The sequence below is a fragment of the Leucopleurus acutus genome (assembly GCF_964270905.1).
Source record: "Leucopleurus acutus genome assembly, chromosome: 21".
Taxonomy (NCBI): Eukaryota; Metazoa; Chordata; class Mammalia; order Artiodactyla; family Delphinidae; genus Leucopleurus; species Leucopleurus acutus.
Window position 1 is genome coordinate 20905174 of NC_139163.1, and position 21905 is coordinate 20927078.

General features: G+C 40.7%; 1 protein-coding gene across 2 annotated transcripts in view; it reads left to right on the forward strand.

Annotated features, from left to right (window-relative positions):
• LOC309977567 (rho GTPase-activating protein 7) overlaps positions 1-21905 on the forward strand; it is a 178217-nt gene that overhangs the window by 138804 nt on the left and 17508 nt on the right. For both annotated transcript variants that reach the window (XM_082863706.1, XM_082863707.1), the window contains exons 2-3: positions 10853-10924; positions 16087-16168. In XM_082863706.1, the coding sequence (XP_082719832.1) occupies positions 10853-10924; positions 16087-16168 (154 nt within the window). The remainder of the gene's footprint in view (positions 1-10852; positions 10925-16086; positions 16169-21905) is intronic.

A 21905-nucleotide genomic window follows, 5' to 3' on the forward strand; every position in this document is an offset into this window, starting at 1 on the left:
TAGAGTGAGTTTCATAGTGGAAAGTAAGCTCCTTTTCTGTCCACACATACCTCAACTTGATGGCCTTCTCACGTCTTACCCCCTCCCACCTCCAGGAGAAAAATCAAAGGCGAACTGAAGGCTGAGGTCAGTGCATGGAGTCCTCAGATGCCTTTGACACCTCCCATCCACATTTTGTTCTCTTCCCTGCCCCACCTCTGAGTGTCCTGTGGAGAGGGCTGGAGGCTGCTTCCTGCAGCTCGACAGAAAGGCGCCTTCCTCCTCCTTGTAGGAGTCTCTAGAGGATGTCTGAGGGACAAAAGTTTTCCACACCCTGAGTTTGTAGCATTTCCCAGGCTGCAGCACTTAGGAAGCCAGAAAGGAAGGGACCTGGGAGGTGCAGTCCAGCCTTGCTATGCCCGTGGTCACACTCAGGTGACGAAGTAGATAGAAGATGCAGAAATTCTGAAATCATCTTCACCTGCCCTCCTGAGTTTGGAGAAGTCATCAACTCATAAAAGGACATCTCCTCACCACTCCCCTTTTCAAACTGTGTGGCACCAAAAAGGGATCTTGTATTGTGCTTATGCATTTGTAAAAGTCATTCCATGTGAAATTACAGAACTTTGCAAAGGCAGCCTGGAAAAACATTGCCTCTTCCCTACTGGGGGCAGCTGAGTTGCCTGGATGTTCAATGACTAGTCCAAGGTCATATGTGAGTTGAATGGAACTTCAGACCCCTTCCTGCCCCTATGTGTAAACAAAACGGGGAAACAACAAAATAAGGATCTTAATGTGTTTGTAGGAAAAATGTATGTTATAAAACCAGTAATGTTCTTAAACTAAACAGATGGACCTGAGTCACATTTTGACCAGTAGATTTTGTGTGTTTGGGGGGCTGGGTGTCATGAGCGATTTTGATGAAAGTAATTCTTTAGCTCACCTAGAAAACAGTAATACTTATTTTTCTTACACCTTTCGCACAAAACTGAGAAAGTCACATTGAACACAGGCATACCTTGGAGGTATTGCAGGTTCGGTTCCAGACCACAAGAGTAAAGCAAGTCACATGAACTTTTTCGGTTTCCCATTGCGTATAAAAGTGATGTTTGGGGCTTCCCTGGTGGCGCAGTGGTTGAGAGTCCGCCTGCCGATGCAGGGGACACGGGTTCGTGCCCTGGTCCGGGAAGACCCCATGTGCCGCGGAGCAGCTAGGCCTGTGAGCCATGGCCGCTGGGCCTGCACGTCCGGAGCCTGTGCTCCGCAACAAGAGAGGCCACAACAGTGAGAGGCCCGCGTACCGCAAAAAAAAAAGTGATGTCTACAAGATTATGTCTAAACATAATGCTGTTTAGCATTTTTCCAACAGCATTTTTTAATGCTGTTGGAAAAGTGGCCCCAATAATAGACTTGATCAACACAGGGTTGCCACAAACCTTCCATTTGTAAAAACTGCAGTATCTACAAAGTACAGTAACATGAGATCTGCCTGTAGTGTTTCCTGTTTGAGGTTAGACATAGGAGTGGCTAAAAGCTGCTTGTATTAACCAGTATCTGCCATGTTTTTATTTTCATTGGTCTTTGATGAGGCAACTTGATGTTTCATTCAATTCTAGATCTTTTTTCTCTGTCAGGATGCACTGAAATATGAGTGAACAGTTTCTTTAGAATCTCTCACTATTCTCTTTATTTCTAACTTAAGGTTTTTGTAACACTACAATTTGCACAATATTTTCTCTCTCCTGTGCTATAACGCTGTAGAACTTAGGGAAAAAGCCAAAGATTGGGGAGGGGTTGTTTAGTAGAATAAGCTTTGCTAACATATGTAAAAGAAAGACTTGATGAGCCTGTCAGTCTTTAATGGTGAAGATAGGGAGGTAGTTGTTATTTTAGGTTTGACCAGGTATTTTTGCCTTGAGAAATAAATTTAAAAGGAAGTGGATTATATAATCGTAAACCATGTACTTCACTTAATGAAAAAAATGAGGCTCAGAAAAATAAGTCCCTTAAAGTTGGTTTAAGATGGTTTCCTTTCTTGAAATTATTTTCTTAATCTACCCAATTATCATCTTTAAAGGACTTAGTATTTAAAGAGCTATTTCAAATCACTTTTCTTAGTAATGCATGGTTTGAAATGCATAAATATTTGATGCAAAATACTAGAAGTGTGTGTGTGTGTGTATGTGTGTGTAAATGGAAGGTTTTTTGCCCAACCCCAGATTGAAATGAAGTAGAAAGATGTGATGACGCAGTATCCATTTCCTTAATAGTTTATTTTCATTTCAGTTTGACTATTTTGTGTTGGGTAGTAAGTGCCAATTTTTGATTCATTGGGAGATGTTTTCTGTTCCTGGAAATAACTAAATCAACTGAAGCCTGGAGTGCCTGAAGGTGCCTGGTCATGCCTGGGCTTAAACGAATACAGAGCTGTTTGCCTTTGCAAGGGAAGGGCATATATTTTTTGATATGAGCTACTTGCTTTTTCCCGGTTTGTGTGTTAAAAACTGTGTTTTGCAAACAGTTGACCTAAATGATCCCCAAAGGGGATTTCAATTCATTTAACTCTGCATTGCTAGAGTGTGGCCTCCTGCGCAGAATCTCAGGTGTAGGTTTGCCTGTGTGTCCCAAGATTTCCGTTTTTTGATGCAGAGCCATTTATTAAGTTGTCATCACATCATTGGGGGAAATAGGTCCTTTTTTCCCCCTTTATGTTATTTCTAGGAATGTTCTTCACTAGAAAGCAACATCTCTGCCTCCAGATCTCAAGCAGGAGGGGGGAAAAAAACTTAAAAAGAGAGCTCCCTCAAAACTCCCAGTTCTTACTTGTACTGGAAAACAGTCTAGCGATTTAAAAGTGAGGGTGGTCTTTGTAGGCAAGACTGCAGTGTGCAGGAAGTTCTCTAAACAGGAGTGAGGCCTAGGTGGCTCTGGACCTTAAGCAAATTACCTAAACTTTGGACCAGCTTCCTCATTTGTAAAGAGAAAACATGAAAAGTTCCAAGATGCTTTCCAGCCCCCAATTCACTGGTTAGGTAGATGCCAGGATGGTGCTATTAACTGAAACACAAATGTACAGGATCAATAAACAAAGTCAAACTCAAAGTTTTCTATGGGTTGAAGTGTTTTCTTCCTATAAAGACTAATTTTAGTTTGAGGGTTGTAGATATACATAAGCAAAAACACCTAGGGTTTTGAATTCTCTGTAATATGAACATTGGCTTCATAGGACAAATAAAGAAATTGATCTATTAAGAAGCAAATTAGATACTTCAGCAATAAACCAGTAAATTTTCAAAATTGGAGAACTCAAAGTAGTTACTATTGATCTAACTTTTTGAAGGAAGAAGGATATCTCCATGTAATTGATGATAAATCTGGAAAATTAACAGAAATGGAACCTAGTCTAAAGGTTGTCTTAGAGAGCAAGGGAAATGGGCATAAAGGAATTCTTAGAGTCAGAAACAGGGAATTTACGAAGCCTATAGCAATCCCACATTTTACAGATGAGGAAACCGGTCCAGAGAGATTATTTTCTTAAGACTGCTTAACTAAGCAATGGATTCTTTCCTGGACCTATTTTCCTGAGCTCTTACAGGTCATACTTTGCCCCCTTTCTGTGATGGATTATTAGAAGGAACTTGGGAAACTCAGATGCAAAGCTCTTCTACATCTGAGGAAATAGTGTTGGTTGCTCATTGGGTAACCAGGCTAAGGAGACGCCTATATCTGCTCTGTGGCATAACCCGCTTTCCACTGCATGCCTCCCCTTCCTTTGTTCTCTGTTACAGTAAATTGAGACTACGTACCATTCCTTCACACACAACTGTTTTGCCAGCTCTCCGCTTAGCTTATTTTCTTTTATTCCAAATCTCCTCTCCTGCAATGCAATCTTATATAAAATATCATAAGGCCTCCTTAAATAGAGGCTGAGCATTAAAATGAGTGCCCAAGCAGCCCCCTCCCTCTCTCCCCCTCCCACCTCTGAATTCATACGTGTCTTTGTCACATCACAATCTCCTCTGTACTATACAGAAGTGTTTTAGTTTGCTGTTTTCTTTTTCTTTCTTTTTTTTCTCCTCTCCTTTCTTCCTTCCCTCCCTCCCTCCCTTCCTTCCTTCCTTCCTTCCTTCCTTCCTTCCTTCCTTCCTTCCTTCCTTCCTCCTTCCTCCTTCCTTCCTTCCTTCCTTCCTTTCTCTTTAAGAAAAAGCTGTGTGAGAATAGTGTATTTCAAATGGGTTGCTTTGGGAGGTAACAAATAGTATTTTTTAAAATAGAGTGGGAAAATGTAAGACTGCATTACTTATTGTAAGTGTTATTTGGGGAAACTCGTTTCAGTTTTGTATATGCTTATACACACACGTGTGTTTGTGTACAAGAATGGGTGCATGTATACACATATGCATATATGTGTGTGCCAGGTTACAATGTAAAACGTGTTTCTTATGGTGGATCCTGGTCTGAAAAATTAAGACAACTTCACTGGAAGAAAATCACATTGCAGTTTATTTATTTATGTAATACTTACTTGTCGAGTAACTACTATGTGCGCTACACTGTTGGCAGTGCTTGGGGTACAACAAAGAGTAAAACAGGCAAAGAAACTGACCTCTTGCGAGTTTGCAGAGGGGTGAGACAAAATAAACACAATAAACGTTTTGGAAGAAAAAAACTGAAGCAGGAAAGGGGGCCTGGGGTGTGTGAGACCAGTAAGGCTGGATCAGTTAGCCGGAGGCAGATGGGGTGACAGAAGGGGTAGAGGAAGGAGCTGGGACGGGTGGGCCATCGTTAGGCCTCTGGCTCTCACCTGTGAAGTGGGGATTCTTTAGGTGCTGCCCAGACAGGGTCCCTGGGGACTTAAATACAGGGATCTCAGAAGAGCCCTTAGGAAACCAGTTCATTCCTAAGTAGAGGATCATCTGGCATCATGCCCTTAACTGTGAATTACCTTTCCCTTTGGCTTCCAGCTTCAGGGCAGGAACCTGTGCCTTTGATTGTCCCTGAGCACAGCTGGCAGCACAGACGGTGGATGTTCAATAAATAAATATTGAGTTAAGGGGGGAAATGAAGGGTGATTGGCTTCACGTAAATGTGTGGCTGTACTAGAATATATCTGAAGGTGGATTGGGGTCAGCTCCTGTGAGGCCAAATGGCCTAGAAACTGAATTAGTATTGACCGGTCTTCCAAAAGCTTCCTAACTGGTTTCTTTCAGGATAGGCACAGCAAATGTTTAGAATTCTTTTAGGCTTCTGAGGGTAGGAATGTTGCTAGTGGCTAGTCATAATCTTTGCTGTGATTAGATAACAGAAGAGTTTAATAAATATTAATATATATGTTGTGCTATCTGACTTAGCCCAACCAGGAATTCACTTTACATAGGTAACTCCCGATAACCAGTCTTTGACAGTGTATGTGTTGAACATTTATTTTTATTAATTGCAAAGAGACAGGGGTTTAAGTTGTAGTTTTCTAAGTCTGTCTTTGAAGAAAGGGAAATTTTAATGGGTTCTTTTCCTTCAAACAAATGTATGTGTGCTTCCAATGTGGAAAAAGTAGTCTTTCAGGATATACAAATGAATTAAGAAGCTTCTGGTATTTGCACCTCACCATACGAGGAGGGTGGGGGAGAGGGGTTGATGGGGTGCAGAGGGGGAATTTGTTTGCGGCAGGAGAGAGAAGAGATAAGAACTTGAAGTGTTAAGAGAGCATATGCATCCTGCGAACCCCAAGGAATTCAGGAAGACGGGAGCAGAGCTTGCATTTGGAGACCTTCCAGGAGCGGAATGGCTGGGCAGAGGCGAGTTAAGACGGCTGTGGGTCTGCTGAGGAGTCGGGACTGTATTGTATGTGAAAGGCAGTGGAGAGTCATGGAAGAATTCTAAGCAGAGGAGTGACGTGATGAATTATGTATTTCATACAAATCAATCCAGGGCTCAGGAACCCTTTGGACTAGGATACATTTCTTGGGGGCAGGGGTTATCAGAGAGTTCAGTTGGAAGGCTGTTAGGATAATTGGGGAAGAAAGAGTCTGGGATAAAGGCATGCAAAGAAATGTTGTCTGGTTCAGTGGTTCCCAATCCTGGCTACCTTTACATTTACTTAGGAGCTTTTTAAAAAAGATGTTGTTTGGGCCCTCCCTAGATGGAGAAAATCAGAATACCTGGGAGTGGATAGTGGTGGGTGGTTTTAGAAAGCTCCCCAAGGTGATGCCTACTAGGATCCAAGGCTCAGAGCCACTGAGATCAAGTGTCTGAGGCTGTGGTTTGCTTCTCTGCCCTGTGAAACCCTGTGCCTGGGGAGGTTAAGCTGTTGGTGCCCAGCTGTACGGCAGTCCTGTAAAATTGGCCACCTTAACGGAGGCGAGAGAACTGATCATTTGAAGTAATTACTCCTCCATTTGAAGGAATTTTTGTGACCAGGGCAGGCATCTTGGTTTAGATCAGAAAGCACTGCCTGCCTTAACACAGCTGACGTGCTTCTCCATGGCTGTAAGAACATCAACATTTCCATGGATCTTTGCCTGCAAGTCTGCCATAGTTGGGGGAATCCAAGGAATCTAGAAAATGTTTGAATTTTCTTACATTCCTCCAATTCCTTAGAATTTTATTTAAGAGGTAAAGTCCACGGAGCATTTGCCTTGAGCCCTGATTTCAGGAGCACATTGCAAAGAAGGCAGGAAGCAAGCACGAGGGTTCGCACTGTGAAGGTAGAGGAAAGGGAAGATGGAAGTAATCACATCCTGCTTCGACCCGATTACCATTGCTCAGCCGCTAAGATCAGCGAGTTCAGCGGAATGATGACGGTGTTGGGGAATTTCTGTTTAACTTACTGTTAAGAGGTAAGGGGAAGATAGGGTCATCCCATCATGCCAAGAAGCATGCAAATATGGCCTAATGGTTCCCAAGCCTTACACCAAAGGTGTCCTGAACCTCATTCATCTAATACAACTAATTATTAAAGGTGGCGCCAATAAAAATTTCCTGTTTCCTCCTTCACACATTTGTCTGTTGTTTGCTAAGAGAAAACCCAAGTCTAAAAGTGTCCTTGTGTTTCCACTGTGTTTCCAGTTTCTGGCGCCTCTGCCTGGTGGGGAATGTTTTTTAAAAACCGTGCTGATAGTTTTTCATTCGACCACTGAAGGAAAAGTCACACCCTGAGAACTGGTTAGAGGCCTCCAAAAACAGGCATGGGGAGTTAAAGTGACAGCAGTAATGCAATGTTTACCTGGTTTTGTTTAATATTTTACATGTTGTTCACTGTTGCATATTTTCTCAGGAAAATCCGGTGTTGCTCATGTCTGCAAGCCTTAGCTCTCCTGTTCACTAGGGCATTTGAATGGAAAGGAAGCTTGTTTTCGAGGAGAGCTGGTTGTTTCTCCACTTGTTTCTCCATCTGCATATCTTGGGGATGATATTCCCAACCCATGTGGGATGATATGTGCAACCCACGTGTTAGGATCAGTATGAGGGGTCAAGGAATTCATATGCCTTAAGTACTGAAACTGGGCCTTGTGCACAGTCAGCGGTCAAGAAAACTTAGCCATTGACAGAATTGTCAGGAGGCATCTGGGAAGACTTCCTAGAGGAGGTGGCGCTTGGACTAGGCCTTGAAGGATAATGAGGGGATAGGAGAGAACTTCCAGCCAGGGATGTGTGGGGAGATGAGGAAGGGCCAAGTTTACTTTGGCTGGGGTATGGAGGGAGTACAGGGAGCCGAACGATTCATTTGGATGCCACATGGAGAACCTTGAAAACCTAGGGAGATATTTAGACTTGATTTTCTAAGCAGTGGAGCTCCAGGGAAGTTTTTGCAGGAGAGACGAGATCAAAACTGTAATGCAGGAAGTTTGATGAGGCAGGGTTGGTGGCTGGAGTCTCAGAGAGGAGAGAATTGGAAACTTGGAGTTTCAGTTAGGATAAGAGTCAAAGTTGTGGCCTGGATCCGGGGAACTAGAAGGCGTAAATCACTACCTGACCTGGATAGAGACATAGGTTCATTTCATGTTAAATAAAATGGAAATACTGATTTTTTCAAAAAATCAGTACTTAGATCGTTATCATTTTCACTTGGTAACTGGAAAGGGGTGGGAGTGAAGTCAGTAACTGTCTCATTTATTAAAAAATCAGTGACAGTTGGGCTTCCCTGGTGGCGCAGTGGTTGAGGGTCTGCCTGCCGATGCAGGGGACACGGGTTCGTGCCCCAGTCCGGGAGGATCCCACGTGGCACGGAGTGGCTGGGCCCGTGAGCCATGGCCGCTGAGCCTGCGCGTCCGGAGCCTGTGCTGCGCAACGGGAGAGGCCACAACAGTGAGAGGCCCGCGTACCGCAAAAAAAAAAAAAAAAAAAAAAATCAGTGACAGCTTTTTACAATTTTTACAATTTTCTAATTCTGATTTCTATAGAAACAGTGGGTTTAAGTTCTCATTTATTATTATGCAGCCTAAGTTTTCATGAATGAACTTTGTTAAATGTAAACTAGATACAGGCTTGTCTGTTTCCCATGGTTTCATATCTAAAAGAAAGACATTCTCATCTATTTTAGGGAAAGGAAAAGGCAGGTAAAATTACTAATCTCTGTAGTTCTTGGAAGTGCTGCTTTTTAGCCATTGTAGACCTTTCTTTAAATTATCTGCTGAAGAAGCAAACCTTGGCCTGTTCACATCATTTCTTTCTAACCAAGTGGCCCTAAGAAGAGTGGCTGTTTGAACACAGCTTTTTAGATCGATTTTGGTCATTTGGGGGCATTTCTTTTTGTAGTGGTGGAAAATGAATAAGGATGACAACACAGCAGTAAGCATTTATGTGTTCCTGAAGTTACGTGGGGCCTTAAGTGAGTAATATATGTGAAAACACTTTGTGATTTGTAAAGTATTATATAAATTTAAAGGTTTTTTAGAAAAATAATACCTTATATCTTTCGTGCCTCTTGGCATGAAGCCATTTTAATAAGAAATCAGGAATGTTCTCTAAATAGGTGGTGATACTGGCTGGAGAATTGTGTCCAGTTAAGGGGTGTGTGTGTGTGTGTCTGTGTGTGTGTGTGTGTGTGTGTGTGCGCACATGCGCATGTGCACTGATCTGTTGTCATATCTGAGTATGACAGACAGAAAGGGTGTCCACAGAAAGGGTGGACGTTGAGAATTTCTGGCTACTCACCACTTATTAAGTAAAATATTTAGAAAGCGAATACATTTACTTTTTAGCAATTTGTTGTTCGATGTCTAACAATGTGTTCAGTGGAAATAACCTCCAGATAGTCAGAAGAAGTGAGATATTTAAAATATTTTTAAAAAACAAAACACTTAGCTTTTTTTCTTTCCATATCTATCTTTGAGCGAGGGCCATGGGGATAGAGAAAAAAGTAGTTTCCACATCCTTTAAAATAAAATGTTGAGCTTTTATATGTTTTTCCAGCAATATAGTTCTCTGGAAAATGTTTATTTTATGATTTTATATAAATCTTCATTAATTCCTTTCTGAAACAAGGTATGGTTATAAATACATGAAAAAATGTTAGCGCAGGTAATTCACATTGGACAATTCTATGATTTAGTACAAACATCGAGATTCTTACACATTCATGTCACTCTATCCTTCTTCCCCGAGTTCAGTCCTGAATCTTGTGTTTTATGATGCTACTTTCATCGCCACACTGAAAAGATTCATGAAAGTAATAAACCTTGCCATGTCATTTATTGCTTCTCTGCTGCCATAATTGTTTTTGTTTGGGTATTAACTAACTCATCAGAAGATAGCAGCAGGCTTTTATCTTTGGCACGGTTGGTTCAATAAGGACATTCCTACTTGCTTTAATGAATTTGAGTGTTCTTAATTCTTTTTTCTTTAAAGACCCAAGGAACTCATAAAATAATAGTTTAAAAAATGCTCTGAAACTATAAAGTCACTAGACAAAAGTGATATATACATACTTCTCCATGATGGACTGTCAACCTCCTATCTGGCTCAGAGGAGAGATGCATAATGAAGATTTGAATCTGGAATAAATTAAGCAATGTTGAGACATTTATAAATGAGTGACTAGCCTTACATACCTTAAGTACTCTAATGGTCTGAGGAAGGTGGGAAGAGGGTTGAAAGAATATTCTTTGTGCAAACTGAGAAACTAATGACTGTGCCGACCTCCTCTATGCTAACGGCATTGTAAATAAGTGCTTGAGTGAATTTGAACGCAGGTGTGTTAGTTGCTCTTGGCCTTTCTGTTTATCAATACTATCTACAAGATGTTAACCACGGGGAAGTAGAAGCTTTATTAGGCATCTCAGCCTGCCAAGATTGTGGGGTTTATTGACTTAATGCCCTCCAGGGCCCCTGACTGCCCAGGCCTCTCTTACTGCCTGATGCACCCGAAGGCACACCTTCACAGCCCCTGGGCAGTTACACACATCCCACTGGGTGGCAGAAGCTCAGTCCCTTTGGTCAACTTAGTGCTCTTCCAGGGTGTCAGATGTACTTGGTGGCCTTTTATTGATGTGAAAAGTAAAGCAAGTTAGTCCATCTAGTCCTAAAATTAATAATTATTTAACCCTTCTTCAACTTTCTCATTAAGCCCTATTTTTTTAATCATTTATAACCAGAACACAGAAGCAGCACAGAGTAACTTACTGCTGGGACTCCATTTTTGTTTTTTGTCTTTTAAAGGAAAGATGGATAATTACATATATTTTTTAAAGTCTGAAAAGATGCACAAAAATCGAAACCATTTGAATAAGTGGATTTTCTTTTTCGCTTTTTGCTTATCCCTTTTCAACAGATGTCGTCTTTTGCTTATATAACAAAACCAGAGTTTATTAAGGAAGAAGAAGTACGCTGAGTTACACATGACTAACATGTTTGTCTGTCCTCTGTTCTATTCTAGAAATTGAAGCCAAAGAAGCTTGTGATTGGCTACGGGCGGCAGGATTCCCCCAATACGCCCAGTTGTATGAAGGTGAGCCGGGAATGCCATTCTTTTTTAATGGGCAAAATCGTATCCTTGGTTCATGATTATAATTTTTTTATAAGCTTTGCACTTTTTTTTTAAATTTTATTTTTAAATTTTTGGCTGCATTGGGTCTTCGTTGCTGTGCGCAGGCTTTCTCTAGTTGTGGCGAGCGGGGACTACTCTTCATTGCGGTGCACAGGCTTCTCATTGTGGTGGCTTCTCTTGTTGTGGAGCACAGGCTCTAGGCGAGTGGGCTTCAGTAGTTGCAGCACGCGGGCTCAGTAGTTATGACACATGGGCTTAGTTGCTCCACGGCATGTGGAATCTTCTTGGACCAGGGCTCAAACCCGTGTTCCCTGCGTGGGCAGGCGGATTTTTAACCGCTGTGCCACCAGGGAAGTCCCTCATGATTATTATTGATCTATGATTTATTTTCAGACATTTTATTATTTACTTAAATATTTCATTAAGGAACGGTGTGGCAACCACCCAAAACAGCTAGGACCTTGATAATAACACACCCACCTGTCTCCCATCCCTCTGCCACCCCCTAGCCACAGTAACCATCATTATGAAACCTTGGTTTATCACTTCCTTGCTTTCCTTTTATATAGCTTTATTGCATTTCCCTAAAATAAATATTTTTATAAAGTTGTTTATCTTTATAAAAAGGGTATCATGCTCTATGTAATCTTGTACGATTTAATTTTTTCATTTATTATTGTTAAGGTTCTTCCATACTGTGTGTCCTCATAGTTTATCACCTTTGACTGCTGTGTAATACTCCATTGTGTGGATATGCCACAGTTTATCATATCCACACTGATTGATGGGCATTTTGGGGTTTTTTTGTTTTGCTTTTATAAACTGTACTGTTGGGAATATTCTTGCACTCTTTCGGTACACGTGAAATAATTTATCTTGCGTGTATGCCTAAGAGTAGCATTACTGGGTGATAGAGATGTATGTTCAACTTTATAATGCAAGTTTTTCAAAAGTTCCTGTACCAACTTTCACTCCTCCCTGTAATATATAAAGATCCTGTCTATCCACATGCTCTCAACCCTTGATATTGTCAGACTTTAATTTTTGCCAATCAAATGGATATAAAATGATATCTTATGGATTTTGACTGCCATTTTCCTAATTTTTAATGATAAGGCACATTTCTTTGTGTCATTTGGCCATACATGTTTGCTCTTCTGTGAAATATCTGTTGCCCATTTTCCCCCTGAGTTGATTGTACTTTTATTGATGATTTATAAGAGCTCTTTATTCTAAATACTAAGGCTTTGTTGGTCATGTGTCATAGATATCTTTCTCCGCTTTGTCATTAGGCTTTTCACTTTCCATAGATTGCCATTTGATGATTATTATTTCTCCTATGTTATTCGATTTTTTAATTAAGAAAAATGGACCTTTTTTTTAAAATCAGGACCTAGGCTGACTTTTTACGAGTTCTTCGTTTTCTCGTTAGCGCTCTGGGCATCGCTCAGATGCCGAGGCTGAGGACGATGCGCGCGTTGAGTCTCGCTCATGCCCTGAGCCTCAGGCTGCCCAGGGTGGGCAGAGTGTGCTCTGTGCAAGGTGAGGGGAAGAGGCTGTTTGTTTAAAAGGGAGGCTTATTGTTCTCTATATGAAATCATTAAAAAAAAACTACAGTTGGGAACTCGTGAGCTCCATTTTATGGGTGATTTGCAAGCCAAGGTTGGGTGGATAGTGAAGTGACTCCTACCTTGAGAATAAATGACTTCTAAGGCCTCTTCCAACTTGAGCATTCTTTGTTTCCTTAACTCTACCGAGACGACAGCACCTGGTGTCTCTCATTCATCCATCCCTCCATCTATCCATTCATCCATTCATCCCTCCATCCATCCAGCCATCCATTCAGCTAATCAACAAGCCAGTATTAATTCTGCACCAACAGGGATACCCACCACTGTGGTAGACGCTTCATATTTTATAGAAATAAAACAGTTCATACCTCAAAGAAATTGCCAAAAATCTCAAAAAGCAAGCGTAATGTTGGTTAATTTACACTTAAAGAATACATCTTTTTTATTATCACTTAAGAGGAAGGAGATGCTGGGAGACATTTAGCCATGATGTGACAAAACTGCTGAAAGATCCAGGTTAAATGATGTTTCTTCAGTCTTTTCACCAGGGATGTTCAGCTCTTCTCACGATAAATAGTGATTTTAAAACGTGTCTTTTGCTCTTCCGTCCTTCTAGGATGATAACAAGCAGGTTGCTTCCTGTAGCAATGGCAGTGGCTCTCAATTGGAGCTGGTGGTCACCAGCATCCTTCTTTAACACACGAGCAAAACGCCATGAACCCGTACTAAGAACGGATACAGGTTTTCAGCTTGGAAATGCTAGCGTGGTCGGCAGGGATATAGAGGGGGTGGGGGTGCTCCCCGGAAGCAAACTGGGGCGAGACCACAGAGGTCGTTTTACTTCCCTGGCTCACTCGGCTTGTTTAATTCCTTACCTCGTTTATAATGCCTGCCCTTCCTCATTGTAGCCCAGACTGAACGTAAGATATTTCTCCATGAAGATGGGTTTAAAATTATTTTATAGTTAGACTATGTAGAATATCTTACTCTTCCTCCATTTCAGAGAATATCTCCAATTCCTTTTTCTTTTTTTCTTTCGTCTTTCTTTTTTTTTTTTTAAGGTGTTTGGTTAACCTGCATGTTTATTACGGTGGAGTTGCTTATCCTTCCTTTGGGAGAATTTTTGGCCTGTTGCCGTTTACAGCATCTCTGTCTCTCAGTAGAGCTTTGGTGGCGGTGGGGTGCGGATCAGCATTCTATTGGATTTTCAGTTCACAGCTCTACTGGAGATAAGGAAGGATAATTACATTTGCAGTGGTAGTAACATGCTGTCCTTTTGTTCTTGTGTTTTGAAATTAAATTTCCTTCAATTATGTCAAGTTTTGGTGTTGATTTGCTGCCAAGAAGCCCTTTCTTGTGATGTGTATGTTTGCTAAGATCCAGTTCCGGTCTGTGTCTTACATCTTTCCAAATCCTAAAATGCAGACTGTATTTTCACAAGTTACATTTTGGGGTCCCTTGACATTTATAAGTCTTTTGAAGCATAAACCTACTTTTGAAGTTATACTGTACATTGTTCTGAGCATTTATAATCTCTCCCCTTCATCCTACCCCTATGTGCAGGGTGGGTACACACACACCACATGCCATCCCACTCATTCCTTGATTCCTGTTTACCTTTATTTCGGTCCTTGACAATATAAACATCCTGCCCTTAAACCCAAGCTGAAAGATTAAATCCTAACCTGAAGAACTCTGAGAAATACTGAAAAAAAAAAAAAGATGTAATTATTTCACTCTTCTCTTGAATGTAGTCCCTACCTATCCTAGAATTTTTTTTTTTTAAACAGAATTTTAAAGTTAATTTGGATCAGGAAAGTGAAATACAGCTCTGGGTACACTGAGTTAGGAATTGCTAAAATAACAGAGTTGCTTTCTCAGATGCATGTAACAGGCATGTGAACTTTACGATTTACATTTATTAAGGATTAAAAATATATTTTTTAATATCAGCTCTGTCCTTTAATACTTAGAGTGCAGGTTATCTGTTCAAAGTGAAATACAGTTGCCAGAACCTTCAAACAGCTTTACAGTCTGGCTTGCTTGTGTTTACTAATAGTTCACGTTCACTTTAAGTCTTCTCTTCTATTGCCACTATAGTGGTGCCACTAATCATTTGCCTGAGAGACTCGGTCTATAAGGTAAGGAAGAGATAAATCCTGTGATACTGAACTTTATGAATTTCTTCATAAATCTTTAGGCTCTAGCTACTTCATGGGTCTGCCTGTCTTACCATTCAGAGAACAGGATCACTAATCTAATGCTAGCCTTCAGAAAAAAGAATAGACCACAATACTCATTATGTTAGTTTCCAACATTATTTAAAAAAAAAAAAAAAGTACTCATAAGTGTAGTCTCTGGAAAATAGGTGACCAAGAATAAGGAGCTCCATACCATCCTGTAAAACCAATGATCCTAAGTTAGAAACCAAAGGAACAGTCATGTGCTCCCTAGTCAACCCCAGCAGTAGAACATTGTTAGCTACTCGCATCTCCCAAACTACCAATAGCCATGTCTGTTTCAGTATGCAGCATTAGCCATTTGGGGGGCCAAAGCGAGTTTTTGGTTCTGTTAATCCTGGTGTCCTGCAGTGCTCTTATTTTGCCTATTCCTGACCCACAGAGTTGCATAGCAGGACTCTCCCTCATGATATTTTATAAGCGTTTTACTAGGAAGGCCCATTATTTACCCTAAGTGCTTGGAACACCAAAGAGGGATAACTTGCTTTTATCTAGTGGCAATTCCAGAGCTGTTGCAAATTTCCGCAGAGGGGCTGCTGGTCTTCTTCCTCCCTACCCTTCCTGGAGTGTATTTATCAACAAGGGACAGAGAAGGGAATTCTTTCATGGAGTTGACTTTTCCCCCCTTTTTGCTTTTCGATTTTAATAGAACTTACGTGTTCTTAGAGTAGTGAACTCTTCCAAGGATGAAAGGATTTGGGATTCTATTGTTCTACAGCTGCTTTAGAGCTGGCCTTTTGTTTTAGTGGGAGTTATATAAACTCCTGGAAAGCCATATGGAAGTGCTAGTATTTGTTTAAAAATAGCACATCCTTAATTCTCGTTAGCTTTTGATGTCATGCAAATGGTTGGATTCCATTGGCAACTACCATAGTTCTCTAGATCTTTCCTTGGCCCGGTTTTCTGTGGCCTCTTCCCTGATCAAATATGAGCAAAGACACACATGGGAGGGAAAAAACAGCCACATTACCGTGAACATCCTTCTGGTATTCATTCTGGTTTAAATTATAATTTTCATGGCAGAGGCCTGTTGCCTGCTGATGTGTTTAAAGGTGGAACAGTGTTTTGAACCACTTATCTTTGACAACAGACAGTCTGAGTCTGCAGACCACTTTATTCCAGGCTCCTTTAGGACACTGATGAAATTGTCTTAAGCTGCTTTACATACCCACAGCACTTGATAGGGAGTGAAGAGTCCTGCAAACAGTAAGTATTCAATAAATTACCTTGTTTTCTTCCCTCTGCTAAACTGGGCTAGATGGGCAAGAGCTTGGGTGCTCAATAAACGTATTTGTTTTTATTTTTCTTATAGATCTCCTGTTCCCCATTGATATTTCCTTGGTCAAGAGAGAGCATGATTTTTTGGACAGAGATGCTATTGAGGCTTTGTGCAGGTAAAAGGAAATACTTTGAGTGTTTTCTTTCTCTTTTCTTCTTTTTAAAGAACATAGTACTTATCACTGATGAGATTGCTTTTGTTCTAAATATGTCAAGGTTTTGATCCGTAAATGGATATAGTGATCTACTTCATTATAAATCATAGGCCTTCTGATTAGAATAAGTAACTTCCTGTCATTTAGTATTGCCATTCAAATAGCACTGTCCTGGAATGTGCTCATACGACTGCTAGAGCAGACAATGTCCAGGAAGTTTGGAAACTTGGAATAGGGGGGTTAAGGCAGTGCAGTTGACTGTGCAGTCCCAGCCGGGTACCCTCGCCAACTCAGAGCCGCTGTTGTATTGAATGGAAATGACGCTCAGAGGGACAGATGGAAGTAGGGGCTGTGGCAGACTAGAGGCAGGAGGGCCGTTGCTTGAATTCCAGGAAAGCATTTCCGCAACTCTTCAGCTTCCCCAGGCACACCGTCCTAACAGTAGGGTTAACTAAGGCTGTAAAGTAACTCAGCACAGCCTTTAACATAAAGTAGACAGGCAGCAAAGGAGCATTGATGGGAACTGTGAACAAAACTGTTCAGAAACCCATGTTCGTGGTGCTGGTGGATCTTCAGGCGGAGGAGCAGCTCGCAGGGTTTAACGAAATGGAAGTAACAAAACACGCAGCAGAAAATGACAGGACACTGATACTCCTCTCTGACTCTTCGTGACATATTATTCATTTTAAGTTAATCATCCTTTGAATTTTTCTCAAAGCCTATAAACCATCAAAGCTGAACTCTGGAGAAAAAAAATTATACACGGACAAAATTCACTTGTCGATTTGATCGTAAAATTAAAACAATTTTCTTCTAATTTCAATATTAATTTTAACTTGGAAGAACATCATTAAGGTTGAATGGCACCCGGGATTTATTTCCCCTTTATAGGCAAAGAATGCAGTTGTAGCTTTGTGAAAGTACTATTTTTGCCTCTCTTATGTAATACAGTGTTTTCTGAAGCACTTAAGTTAAGCAGGGTTTTAGGGGAAGATAGGTAGGATGTTTAAAATGGAGTAATAGATTAGTTCTCCTGGCTTAAGAAAGAAAAAAATGTCACATTAACCACAGAAATACTGTCACTTTTCAAATCCAATGGAATGATTGCTTAGAAATGTCCAGGGTTTGTACACTTTTTCTGGAAGAAACTTAATTCCAACTCCCCACCCCACTCCCTAGAGTGTAATATCATAGCTATGTCATCTGGAATGAAAAAATTTCACCAACACAGTTTAGGAGAGAAAGAGTCTGCATCTGGAATATAAACTACTCCAGACATTTTTGAAATGTTTGAATGCTTAGCTGTGGAGCAGAATTAATTTCTTTTCAGTTCATCATGGGTGATAATGCATAGAGATGACATCACTCCTAAGATGTAACCTAGGAAATATTTACTAGGTTACTGCGTCAGATCATGCATTTCACACATTTCAAGCTACTTAGTGAGCGTGCCCTCTGAACAGCAGCCACAGCTTAGGAATTCCTGGGTCATAAAAATATCACTGCAGCATTGCAGCCCAAAGGATCGTGACTAGATTCTTGAATTTCTTTTTCTTTTTTTTAAATATCAGTTTGAAACGTAGTTACCCTCTTCTGGGGATAAGGGCATCCTCCGTACTTTGTGATTCACACTGGCTACACTGGCTCTTGACGCCATCAGAGAAGCTGCCTCCCTTTAAAAGGAGTAAATCTATACTCTTAGATCTTTTGCGAAAAGAAAAGCCTGAAAACAACTAGACCTTGATCTCTTTGGATTCTGCAAGTGTATTCTGATTCGGCTTCAGTTTCTCTCATGTGTAGAATAATATCTCATAGGTTAAATGTAAGAAGGAAATGCAGTGATGGATGTCAAGTGCTTTAAAAATTATTAGGCCTAAAACCGACACCCAGAGTTGAGTATGTGGAGAAAGGCTTGAGGCTGGGGTCAGAATTCACAGGAACAGTCATCAGCTTGTTTGTAATGGAAAACCCAAGGTCTCTTGTCCACGTGTTCGCATAAATAGACTTCTCGTGGCAAATGATTTTCCTTCGAGAGGGCTAAATAAATGTTCTGAAGAAAAAGGTGGGGACAGGCATCTTCCTTGAAAATGCACTACAGGTCCTGAGCTGTCAGCAGAGTAGTTGAGGATACTTGTTTAACTGATGATGTGATATTCATCTCATCTGCTAGACTGGCCTCTTCCATGTACTCTCTCAGCCTGTGAAATTCAAAGGGCCAGCAAATCTTGAATCTACAGTGTTGTTTGAAATTTTGCCTTGTCATTTGTCAAGTTTTTTTCTAGACGGACGGACTTTTTTGTAGACCTCCATCTTTTGCCTTGTTGAAATATTTTGAGCAGTTGATTTTAAATATATACGGTAATATAGTTAAAAAAACGCAGCTGAAAAGTTTTACCTTAATAAAATATTATTAAATATTTAATATTTTTACTTTAAGTAAAACATTTTTAGAACGAAAAATGAACGAAATAATTGTTACATGGTTTCTCTTTCCTGCCGCCCCCCTACCCCAGCCCCCCACACACACACACGGATGGAGTACTCCCATGTACACACTAGTATACACTCCCATGTTCTGCTTAATGATTACTATAAACATTCATGTACTTATAACTTTTGCAGATCTTAAAGCTCCTTTGGTCAAAAATCTGGTAGGAGCTGATCTCTTAAAATAGTCTACTTAGAGCAGAAAACTTGTAGCTTAATGTTTTCTTGAGAATGTTAATGATACCGTCTTCAATAGTTTGTAATGACCAAAAGTTGTAAGTATGCAACTACTAGATTTTGGGGGTTTAGATTGCTAACCAACATTCTTACACACACACTTGTAAGGGATAAACATACTTGTTTCCTTGGAGAGATTGGCTTTTGTCCCAATCTTGCTAGCTTTGCTGTATAATCCAACCCTGATGATAAGGCCCAGATTCTGAGAGTATCACATTCAGTATTAATACTGGAGGGGTAATTCGCTTGTCTTGACGCGTATACAGGTGATAATGCAAACTGTGACCTACTCTTACAATACCTTTTATGAAATATTCTTTCTCTTTATAGCTTCTGAAAAATATCCCATCTCGCTATCTTCCTTTGGGATTACAACTGACTCCTATGAGTACAGCAAAGAATTATGCAAATAAGGTGATAATCATGTAATGACAAATAGATATCCGTAGTATCGTCTCCAGTCTGCACTTTATTGTAAAACAGCCCTTGAAGTGCCTAAGCTCTGTGAAGCAGCTGGCCACATAGTAGATTTCAACTACGTTACTGTTTTGGTCCTATTAAAAGAAAAGCGATTGCATTATTGCCAAGAAAGGATTGGAACAATTTTTATTTGTCAGGTCTACTTGGGAAATCATTCCTTTTTCCTTTCTCACTTCTCTTCTGCTTTCCCTGTTTTCACTTGGAATACGTGAGGCCCAGATCCCTGCCTGCCATGCTTTTATCAGGGCGCTTGCGGCTCCCTCCAGCAAAGCTCTTGAACCTTTGATGGCTCACCCTGTGCTCCCTCCCCCCTCAGAGCAGAGTACAAGTTGCCCAGCAGATAAGACTGACACATTCCTGAGGAGCTGAGCCAGTGAGGGCCCTGTGGGGTGGGAAAGGCCAGGGCTTCTGGACAGACAGTGGGAGATACCAGTGCTCTGCCACTCACTGGAGGGAGCCGTACTTAGGACAGAAGCTGCTCCCGTGTATTATCATGATTAACATTTATTTTAGAAAGGAATGCAGAAGGTATTGTTTTTGAGGGCCAGAGCCACCATGTTTTAGTCATGTGGCCTTGGACAAGGTTTGTGTCCACTCCAAGCCCCCATTTCCTCATCTATAAAATGAAGATAAATAGTAATAGCTCTACCATAGGGTTGTTGTGAGGATCAAGGCGAAATAACACACATGAGGCTCCAGGCGCAATGCCTGACCTAGAACGCAGCCCCGACTCGGCAAGCCACAACTGCTGCCTCGTGTCTGTAACGTCTCTAAATCGGTAACATCCCACCACTTTGGAGGTTCCTAGGGGTCAAATGAATCCCACGGAGACCTCGGGGAATAACTTCTGGGCTTCAGTCTCGAAGCGCCATGAGCTTGGTGCTACGGAGAGAAAAAGGTAACACTGACCTTTACAAAAATGACCCCCTTGGCCCTTTCCGTTTGACTCAAATCTGGAGCTTGTGAAGCAAGTCCCTCCCCCACCCCTACAGGCATCCACGCCTAGTAAACTGGGTTATAAACACCCCTCAACCATTACAGCCCAAATGATGTCAAGTGGGTATTTGATTAACAGGTCTGATTAATGAAACCCAGACCTAAGACTAGCTGTGACCCTCCCGATTCTTTAAATCTTAAAAACATTGGAGAACTAAAACACTGTGGGTAGAAGTCATTTAAGTAATGGATGCCCCTTAGAGAGGGACTTTATATCCACTCGTTTTAATGTCTGTGGATGTTTTTTTTAGTTATTTGTTTTCTTTCCCTTTCCATCATGAGAGAGAATTTTCCTGAACATAGGTGCTCTGGGTTATCTTTGTTTATCCTATAAGCAGGCTACCACATAATCTGTGAAATCAAAGGCAGTCTTATCAGCAGGCAAAAATACTTTCTACCCTCCTGCATCCAAGTTGTTAGACAGGCTGCAAGAACAGGATCAGAAAGATAGAGCCTTGAAGAGGGCTCATGGTCAGTTTGAGTTTGTGTGAATTAAATGCGCTTGTCCTGTGGAAGTGGAAGAATTGCAATCTTAGGAAAAATTGGAAAACTGATGGTACCAGACGGCAGATAGGTTAAAGGTCCGTTTGAGGAAGACTAAGCGATGATCATCTGGAAGATGTTAGAAAGAACTGGGGCTTGAAAAGCTGTCCTGCAGACTTTTACGTGCCATTTATTCCTACACGTGTAAAGGGCTTCTTTTTTTCAGCTATTTCATTACTTACCATTGAGGTGGGTTTTGTTTTGTTTTGTTTTGTTTAAGTACTTCATTTTCAGTGAAGCTAAATTACTTTCCTCATTTTAAATTATTACTCTTTGGCAGGGGTAAAAAATATTCAGAGTAAAAATGTGACTCCTGTTCCAAAGAAGAATCTGATTCAAGTGCTTATGTTTGAACTCTTAAAGATGTTGACCCTTGAAGCTGAAGTACACAGATTTTTAAATTAGTCATTTGTGCTGTTGCTGTGGCTATACCACGCATTATCCTGTCCTGTATGGGAAGTTGTAAAAAAGAATTGGGTGTTAAAGAGGGCTCACATTTCTATACTGAACTTACTGCATTTTTTAACAGGCTGTCTAAGGTTATTATTTGTCAGAGATTATTTTTATATTTGAATTTTGATTTGAGATAGAATACACTTTATTTACGAGCAACTCTGCTTGGTTCCTTGTTCATGTTTCTTTTTCTGTGAAAGAAGACATCACTGCCTTTTATTTCTTGGCACTGGGTGGAGATACCTAATGACTCAACCTAGGGGTTATTGAAAGAATAACTGTCCTCATTGAGGGTCGCTTGTTCTGTGAGGAATAAGAGGCACCGGACAGAACCACCACAGTGTGCCATTTTACTATAAAATAGTAATATTAAATTTAAATGAGAAAACTTGTGAAACATAAATATTTTTAAACTATTCACTTTTTAAAGAAGTTTCAAGTACTCTTCTATATTATAGATATTAATGGATTCAAAGAAGCTCGATTAAACACGTCAGCTGTT